Raw genomic sequence first — 10,040 nt, 5'->3', positions numbered from 1 at the left:
AAAGCCCTTTTATATGCAAAAATTAGAATAGAAATAAAACATTTTAGTATGGAATTTTATTTTACAACAAATTTTCCTTGGAATATGTCTCTGAATTAGGGGATATTTGTACAACAAATCCTAAATAAATAACAAGGTACCAACTGACGAGAACACTAGAGGGCACTAATATCTCACTTCCAGAGGAAAAACATTTAGTGTGGAAACTTCAGAAATATTAGCTGTGGCACAGAACCAAGGTAGCAGAGATTTTATCCATTTTGCAAATGAGATGATTGAAGTCCAGAGGGAGCAAATGACTTGCTGAGTGTTACAGAAAGACTAGTCATAGTCAGAACTATGACTCAGTATCCTGACTCTAACTCATGTTTTTTTTGCAGATTCACTGACCGACTTTCCTATGCACTTAGGGCCAATGACCCTCTTATCCAGTGGGGTTGCCCAGCTACTGTGATGAACAACTGGAGTTGCTGAAGCTGTTGAGGGGTTGGAGGACACAGGGTCAGGAAGAATGTTCCATGGATGAAGACTGTCTCGGAATAAAAACATTTTAAATAGAAAGTGCAGGCCAAAGATGGAGAGTCAAGGACTTGGCACTTGGGCTACAATAACTTATGCTTGCAGCTAGTGCCACCTTTTGGACATTTTGGCTATGCAAGCAGAAAGATTTCTTTTTTATCTAAAATGGGTTGGTATGGGAGTGGTCTGTCATTTATATCCAAGTGTCCTGAATTTGCCAGGTATCTCTAATCTCTACTTCATCAGAAGGTTAATAGTATTCAAAACACATTTTGGACTAAGTCAATTTTATTTTTTTAGGAAACTCATCAGGACCAGGTTTGAGAGGTCATGTGACAGAAAAAAAAACACTCACATAAGAAGCTTCTCAAGTTTCATGTTTGCCTCCAGATATCTTAGTTCTCAAATTATCAGTATAATTGATTTTTTTTCTATCTCTCTTGCATGGTTGGAAGGGTAAACTATTTTAAAGAAAACTGTTAAGACAATGTTATGTTGGGGGACTGATGTTATAGCTCAGCGGTAGAGTGCTCACCTAAACGTGTGAGGCCCTGGGTTCGTTCCTTGGCACCACATAAAAATAAATAAAATAAAGGTATTGTGTCCAACTACAACTAAAAGGTAAATATTAAAATACAAAAGTTCTGTTGATAGAAAGTTGATACAGGTTGTTTCATCATTAATACCAGTGTCCTCAGACTCTTAGAGGTAAAAAGCTTGCCTGAGATAGTCTATGTACTTGACTTTGACGTGGTCACTCATTCCCTCCTCATTGCAACTCTGCACGGTATTCTCAGATCTTTTACAGATGAAATGGAGACAGAGGTTAGTTCTGTAAATTGCGTGAAGTCACACAGCTACTACGTGAAAATATTAGGATTTGAACTACATTTTGGTTCTCTATTCTTACTTACTTGCCAGAAATACTTTTGTCCTATCTGAACCCAGTCCTGAAAAGCTTCCTGAGAACTTCAGAATCCGACAATTTTGATGGAGATGCTTAGCTCTTCAACTGCTTTCACCAAAGATACTATAATAAATGCATAATATATTCAAGGAGTGTAAAAAAAGCACTTATTCAACACACAACCCACAGGCAGAGAACAAGTTTTCTCTCATTTTCTTTTTTGCTTTTCTCCTTTTTGGGGGGTTGGGGTAACTGGGGATTAACTCAGGGGTACTTGACTACTGAGCACATCCCCAGCCCTATTTTGTATTTTATTTAGAGACAGAGTCTCAGTGAGTTGCTTAGCACTTGCTTTTGCTGAGGCTGGCTTTGAACTTGCAATCCTCCTGTCTCAGCCTCCCGAGCAGAGCCACTGAGCCTGGCTTTCACGTCCTTTCTTTTTACTTTTTTTGTTTGAGGTGTAGCGAACTTATAAAAATGTGTCAAGTGCCCCATCTTAAGTGAACAGCTCAGTGATTTTGAAGCCTACCATGACTCATCACTGAGATTAAGACATAAAACATGTCTAGCAGCCCAGTTTCTGCCTCTAGTCAGTACTTGCTCACTGCTGTTCAGAGGTGATCACTAGTAGGACTTGCACTTGGCATTCTCTTCATGAACTTGTTAATGCAGCACACAGCACACATTCCTCTGCCTCTGGCTTCTTTCACTCAACACATTTGTGGTTCATCCCTGCCTGGCAGTTCCTTTGTATCACTGTTCTGTCCTTCATTGTTCTTTTTCAATCTATCTTGCGTAGTTAGCTTTGTTTCATTTTACGGACTGTTTAGTGTTAAAAGTGTTAAAAAGAGGGCCTGGGGATTATCCAGTCTATTTTAGCCTCTGCTTACTGAGAAAGCAACAATCCAAGGAGTGTATCTTTTCCAGCCAAAGGTCACCCACCAAAGTCTCAATTTTAGCTCACTTCTTACCAATTCATTTGGTTTGTGTATCCCTAAAGTTCCTAGGTTGAAGCCTGCTTTAGTCAGCTTTTGCATTGCTGTGACCAAAAAGACCTGAGGAAAAGCTTATTGGGGTTTATAGTTTTGGAGATCTCAGTCCATAGATGGCTGTCGCCACTGCTCTGGGCCCAAAGTGAGGCAGCACATCATGGGGGAAGGCCCCCGATGGAGGGAAGCTGCTCAGCTCATGGCAGGGCCATGACGCAGAAAGAAAAGGGGAAAGAAAGCAGTACAGGGAAGATGCATCTTTCCAGAGCATGCACCCAGTTATGCACCTCCTCCAGCCATGCCTTGCCTGTCCTCAGTTGCCACCCAGTCAGCCCAATCAAACTAGAATGGACTAATTAGGTTACTGCTCCCATAATCTAACCAATTTGCCTTGGAATATTCCTGCATTAACATGTTCAAAAGACAACAAAGCCTAACTTCAATGTGAAGGCATTTGGAGTGGGGGAGGGCCTTTGGGAGGTGATTAGTTCATGTGGGTGGAGCCCTCAAGAACGGGATTAGTTCCTTTATCAGAGACACAGAGATGACCAGGATACTGTACAAAGGCAGCAATCTACAAATCAGGAAGAGTCCTTACCAGGAACAAATTTGGTCATTACTGATCTTGGACTTCCAGCCTTCAAAACAATGGGAAATATATGTCTGTTGTTTAAGTCACTCAGTCCACAGAATTCTGTTCGAGCAGTCTGAGATATTCTTCCCACTTGTACTTTTCCAAGTATTACTTGGCATATATTCCCAAAGTGTTTATAGGGAAAATTAAATATTTACATAAAAGCAATTTAGAGAGAGCAATTGGTAGAACTCATGGCTCATCTTCATGGAGTGTGGGAGCCTTAACCTCAATGGAAAAACTCATCAGGATCTCTGAAAACAGGCAACTAAGGGTCTCTCATCTAACTGTACCTTGAAAGGCTCTAACATCACAGACCACTTCCCTCCTGCTTCCTTCCCTCATGTCATTGCGACAAGAAGCTTGAAAGCTAATTCTACCTTTTCTGTTTGCAAGGTTTCAGGTCCTAGAGAAAGCTCCCAAATCCTCAGAGACATGGCCTAACCTGCACCATGTTCCAGACTTCTCCATCTCTTGGTTTTTATATCAGCTCCATTTATGAACAGAAGGGCTTACAAGCAGTCTCAGAGATGGGGCTGGATGACAGAAGCATCAAGGATCAGGGGGAACCTCTTACCAATGCAGGAGAGTGAGCAGCAGGAAGCCAAATTTTGGGTTGTTAGAAGCAGTCTTATGTAACAGTGTGTTCAAAGTGAGGGTCTGAGAGTCTGGGCTCAGCAACGGGTATCTCTACCAAGGGGAAAATACCTTTTATTTCAACATTCATAATTCTGAGTCCTCAGCTATGTTCATATGGCAAAGTTCATAAAAGTTGGAGGGCTTGGTTGACTTTCTCTTGGGGAAAGAGCAGTATTCCGTGGTTTAAAATTTAGTAAGAAAGAGAAAAATCTAGACATATCCCATTAGAATTAAAGGCAATTATAGGAGATGTTAAATACATCTGTCTAAGAACTTTGGTACAAAAAGTACCAAATCCTTGTTATTCTTGAGGCCCACAGACAGACCAGCAGCTGTCAGTATTACCGGAAGCTTGTTAGAAATGCAGAGATGAGAAACACAGGCCCCTCCCCAGACTCATTGAGCAGAGTAAGACCCCCAAGAGCTTCACAGGCAGATTAATTGATAAGCACTGCCCTAGGATCCTTCAGATAAAGAAGTTCAGAGCTCTGGGAAGTGTACTGCCTTAGGGGAAGCACATTATTCCATGAACTGTGTGTGTGAATGGTGGCAGGATGGCTGGAGATATTGATTCAAAGACATGGGCTGGGAACAGCTCTCTGTAGCACTTGCTGATTCTCAGTCTGTCTCCAGTTTCAATTAGCAAGTGCATACAACATCCTGAGCACTCAATGTTCCCCATGTCACCATGGACCCAGTGCAGTGGTGAAAGAAAAGTTCACTTCAGTGTGTCAGCCACACTTCAAGGCGTTTTCCTCTCAGCAGCGGTGGGCATCTGCCTGTCTTTATTATTATGTTTCCTTCTAAATCATCTGAAAATTGCTATGATGAAAAAACAATTTCATGGAATCTGGGCTAATTAAAGAAAACAAAAATCTCTACTGCTATCTATAGTTGTACAACTCACATACATTCAAGAGTTCTTCTGAATGCTAATTCCATTCTTTTATTTCCTCATACCACAAACATTTTAGTTTATCAGCCTTTTTACAACTTGATTTATACAAGTGAATAGCAAAGGAAAAACATTCTTTCATCCTCTAAAATACATGTATGAAATATATAACAGACCCTAGTATTTAAACATAAAGTTTTAGCTGAAGCAGCTTTATTGCAATCTCTTAAAATTAGCTTTACACTTTAAATATCTGTGCCTGTAAGGTTTTGCATAATCTATAATTTAACAGTTATTTCTGAAGCTGTTCAGACTTTTAATAAACTGGGGGAAAAACACCAACAAAACTTTAACAAAAAGCTATAACAAAAATTATCAGAAACTTAAATTATTTACAATTAAACATTTAGGGTCCTGATTCACAAAACTTAGTGCATTTCATGATTTATTTATGAGTTTTATAAAGATAAGCAATATGTATTTACCCTAACCCCAGGTAAATTCTGGAGCAATCAGCTTTTAGAAGAAAACTCATCACTATGCTTACTGAAAACCAGAGAAAGAATAACAAAACCAAACTTCACCAACTGCAACTGATTTGAAATTTAAGCAAAGAGCAGCTATCAGAACATCAGGCCAACAAACAGAAGAGCTGATGCTGCTTTTGACAGACTGCCTGTGTACAGGATGACAAATGAGCCCCTCCCCTTTTTAGTTCAAAAACAAACAAACAAAAAACACCACCCAAAATCTACATAGGAACTCTGGGCAACAGTCTCCCTTCCTCCAACAGCATTGTCTCTCAACTTAATGCCTGAGTCAGCAAATTTAAAACAACAAAGGAGGAAAGTTTCTTTAAATAGCCTCCAGAGTTCAATGGATCCTATCAGTGGGGAAAGCCTGGGGTAAGGTGGTCAGCTGCATCATAAATGAGGTGCCAGGAATCCAAGATTACCACTGGGTGCCTTAATGAATTCCAGCAATTTTATGTACATACAAAGAAGACTTTAAAAAAAGAAAAGTGTAAAGTTAAGTTATGAATCTTAACCTGGTGAATCAGGTCCCAGGTAGTCTTTAAAGGAACATTTACAGTAAACATTTTAAACTCTGGAATGCTAGGTATTGTACAATTATCAGCACATTACATTTAGAAAACGGCTTAGACAGTATTTGCTCCAGAGTAAGAATTCAAAAATGTACAAGCCAATTCACAATGACTTTAGATACAATGTTATTAAAATACATTGTTAATCATAAAAATACTTTACTATGTACATGTACACTGTATAAACTCTATATTTACCTACTGAAGGAAGTCTCTAAATCAATTTCTGGCCCAGGCAACACTGCAGTTTTATCATTTGGTCTTCATACCATACACATGGGCTGAGAGTCAGTGTCCCTGCAGTCAGTCCTTCAATCAAACAGTAATGCATTTCTCTTTCTGCAGGAAGTTTAGTTGGAAGAGTCAGTTTTACTTCCACTGTATTTTACTTTCCTAAATGCTGGTCCTAGTAACTCTGGGCATTCACATAATTCATTTGCAATTTGGTTACACTTCAAAATAAGGCTATAGTTCATGTCATCAGTTATTACGCTATCTTGCTTGTAGTCAGGATGGTGTGCTATAAATTCTCTCATCCATCTAGCAACCGTCATCAGTTCACCTGGAAAAAAATTTAGGACAACATAAAACACATATTTTAAAAAATATGTTGATATTTAGTGGCCAGCATAAACATGATTCTGTAAAAATAGGACCTGTCAGTATAGCCACCTGGCAGGGGCTGGGAAGAACATGTATGTCATAGTGTTTAAATAATTCCTCCAGGGGAAGAATTTTAGGGTGCAGACGGCAATGAGAACATCTACATCAAGTTTCTATGGTACCTGTTAGATGTTACCCACATGCCGACATTGCCAGCTATTAAGGGACAGGAGCCAGCACAAGACCATGTGTCCTCCCACTTGGCCAGAGGGTTAAGACTACATATGCTGCTGTCATGAGATGCCTCAGAGGACTGAAGGGTCCCTAGAGTAAACTTTGATCAAAGAGGTGGAGAGAATAAAAGACTAGTAAGCACAGTGAATGAAGAGGGAAACTGACAGATACACCATTTGGGGGAGGGCTGATACCGGCTTCTACAGATGATCCTTTCTTGTGACCACAGAAGTAAAACACACATGCCATTATAAGTACTACTGTTACTTTCATGAACAGCTGGAGGCTCTCCAGTATCAGGCATTGCAAATGCGATCTCCTTGAAGCTAACCAGCATCCTGAGGATGCTTATTGTACAGAAGAAGGCTGAAGAACATCTTAGCTGTGCAGCTCATTTAACCTACAAAGTTACTTAGTCCTACAGAAGAGCCCGAGACGATACACAACGCACACAGTTGGACATAAATGACAAACAGGCAGTCCAGATAATGTATCTTCAGATACTCTGCTATTTTTACAAGCAGTAAGGAGGGAAAAAACGCCCCAAAACCAAAAAACAACAACCAACTCTGCTCATTTAAACTATTAATTGCCAGAGATTATAAGGCATATCCAATTGCAGAGTTGTTAAAATGTGAAAAAGTGTGCATGGATAAGATGTAGTCTACTTTAAAGGGTACTTTCAGGAATCTAATAATGTAAGAGTCTGTTCTGTCTACATTATGAGATTAAGAAAAAGAAAAGGAAGTTACTATACCAGACGCTCTCTTCTTAATTAGCTTTAAGTAGTTCAGAATACTACATCTGGTATCCACATCCACTTCCATGTTTTCAAGATAAGAGTTCAGAATCGGTATGAGTCCAGGAAACACACCTTCCTACAAGAAGCAGGACACATTATGAATGCCCAGCCAGCTGGTAACATAGCAAGGGGCACTGAGGGAACCTTACCTTCCCATTGATGATGGTGTCTATGCTCATGAGGGTGTACTCCTCTGTAGCCGGCTCCGAGCTGCTCTGGGCTTTGCCACACCCATCCACTACAGCATTACCACCTGTGGAGGACAGGGCAGAGGAGCTTTAGTGGCTTGAAACAGCATTAACTGACCTCAGAAATCTGAGAAAACGTAATACCTTTGCAAATATCTTTCCTGAAATAAAACATTCCCTGCAGAACAGCATCTCGTTTCTGTGCTACTTTCATGTTTTCATCAACCTAAGGGAGAAAAGAATCATGACTAAGTCAAGACACTCTTGAGAGGTTGTAGAACCTTGCTCCTCCCCATGAGAACTCTACTCTCTGGCCCTTGAGAATACATCTCTCATCTATATGGGTCATGTCACTCACCACCATGCAACAGGTTTGTGCTTTTTAATACAATGGGAGATAACATAGTCACACAGGAAACCTGCATTTTAAAACATCTTTGTGAATGATCATGCCATAAATCTACAGTGCTGAAAGGGCAGGTGGTTGGTTCCCTTTACACAACAGCTCTCCTAAGGTCCAGTGCAATGAAGGCAGAACAGGGCTAGAGTCCAGTTCCCCTGACCTCCAATGCAATGCTCTCTATTCTCTGCCCTGGGGTTTTGTTGCTTCACTTGAGTAAGGAGAGTGAAAGGGTCAACAGGCTGTCAGACTTGGGATAAGTTTATGGCCCTCCAAGGGCAGAGGGTCACTGGGCTATTTGCCAACCTGGTGGCTCTAACCACACAGACTCATTCATGAGGCTGAAAATATCCTATTTATTTGTGAATTCTAAATTTCTCCAGTGACTTTTTAAGACCCTTCAAGCAGACCTTCTAAAGCTTCTTAGTGTTTCCCTTATTTTCTATAATGCTATCTTATATGAAACCTTAATATAAAAATAGACACAAGTTAGAGGGCCAGGGTGAAGCAGGATGGTTGGTACAATCTGTATTGATTCTTTGCATTCTCCCATGTTAACTATGGGAGAGGGGACCTGTTACTGTCTTGTTATTTTTAAGTCACACAGCACCTTTCGAATAAACTAGACACTTCTAGGAGCAATGTTCACATGTCTCAAATTCCACTATAGCTCCCTCTAAGGTTTTCATTTCTAATGATACTTTTTTTTTCCTTAGTCTTGACAAAAGTTCATATGGACCACTGGTTTTAATTTGTTTTCATAAATTCCTGTTTAAAAGTATATTTTGCAATTGCTCAGCAAGCTAGTCCTGTCCATCAGTGAGGACACAGTGACAAGATGCAAGCTAAGAAGCAGAGTGAACTCTCACCAGACACTGAATCGCCTGGTGATCTTAAACTTCCTGGCCCTGAGAACAGTGAAAAATAAATTTCTATTTTTTATGGTTGTAGCAGCCCTAACAGACTAAGACTCAATAAGACTTCTGGTATGCTTTTAGTCTTAAATTAACCCATGAAGTTTTGCTAAAATCCCCTGGAATACAAAGAAAATTTGGGTGGGAGAGAATTCAATAGTCATAATTCTTTACTGCTCAAGATTCTGGACTTCTTTCCATCTCTTCTAGCATTTAATGCTAAAAGGAGAAGTCATTTCTGTTATTTTTCCTCCTTGGCAGGTATCCTAATTTTCTCTTCTGTCTGGACAGATGATATTCTCCTTGAGATCCAGAAATTCCCATATTTGGGTTCTTCTTTAAATATCTCTGTCCCACTGATGCAGTGGTTCATGTCTATAATCCAAGCTATTTAAGAGACCAAGGAAGGAGGATCTCAAGTTTGAGGCCAGCATGGAAATTTAGCAAGACCCCGTCTTGAAATAAGATAAAAAGGGGCTAGGGCTATGGATATACCTCAGAGGTAGAATGCTCCTGGGTTTAACCTCAAGTACCACCCCCCACCCCCAAATCTTTTATCTCATTCTTATGGACTCCTATATTAAGGGAAAGCTCTGTCCATTATTTCCTTGATTACTGTTATCTCACATCTCTTCTATATAAACCATTCTCGTCTTCTAAATTATTAGACAAAACGCTGATACTTTCTAGTGCAATTCTCCATGATTCAGTTATTCCACAATTTCAAGAATTTGGTCTCTGAAGTCATTAACTGTCCCTAGCAACCCACCTGCTTTACTGGAGAGCACACTGAGTTTTAAAAGTGTTTGTGTGGAACTTTTATGGTTCAAATACTCTTTGGTCCATAGATCTTATTTATTTTATGGATTTCATCTGTGTTCAGAAATCAACCCTTTCCATAGAATTTTCTGAATACAATAACCAGAATTTCCTTATGAACTCTTTCCAGTTTCTTAAATTAACTGTTTCATTGAGGACAGTACCACTGCAGGCCTGGCTGGACCTTCTCATTAGGATGCTGATGGTTCTCAACTTTCTCTTGGCTTTCAGACATCTACTCATATTAACAAACAGCTTAGGCTAGTAGCTGACATGGACTCTCCCTTGGAGGACTCTTGACTTCCCCAACACATACACCAATAAGGGCAACATGGGCACACAGAACTCTAGAGGGTACCTCTTGCCTGGGCATGATGCACAGGTACAGACAG

The 10,040-nt window shown here is 40.1% G+C and overlaps 1 protein-coding gene across 1 annotated transcript in view; it reads right to left on the bottom strand.

The window, feature by feature from the left end:
- Positions 1–4,646: 4,646 nt before the first annotated feature.
- The window catches only part of Gclc (glutamate-cysteine ligase catalytic subunit), a 46,375-nt gene continuing 40,981 nt past the window's right edge, over positions 4,647–10,040 (bottom strand). The window contains exons 13-16 of the mRNA XM_026411255.2: positions 7,660–7,741; positions 7,477–7,580; positions 7,283–7,403; positions 4,647–6,250 (exon numbers count right to left, since the gene is read on the bottom strand). Of these exons, the coding sequence (XP_026267040.1) occupies positions 6,039–6,250; positions 7,283–7,403; positions 7,477–7,580; positions 7,660–7,741 (519 nt within the window). The 3' untranslated portion in view covers positions 4,647–6,038. The remainder of the gene's footprint in view (positions 6,251–7,282; positions 7,404–7,476; positions 7,581–7,659; positions 7,742–10,040) is intronic.

This window comes from Urocitellus parryii, chromosome 8 (genome assembly GCF_045843805.1).
Source record: "Urocitellus parryii isolate mUroPar1 chromosome 8, mUroPar1.hap1, whole genome shotgun sequence".
In the NCBI taxonomy this organism is placed as follows: Eukaryota; Metazoa; Chordata; class Mammalia; order Rodentia; family Sciuridae; genus Urocitellus; species Urocitellus parryii.
Note: the sequence above shows the minus strand (reverse complement) of the source record. Positions and strands in the feature narration are given on the sequence as shown.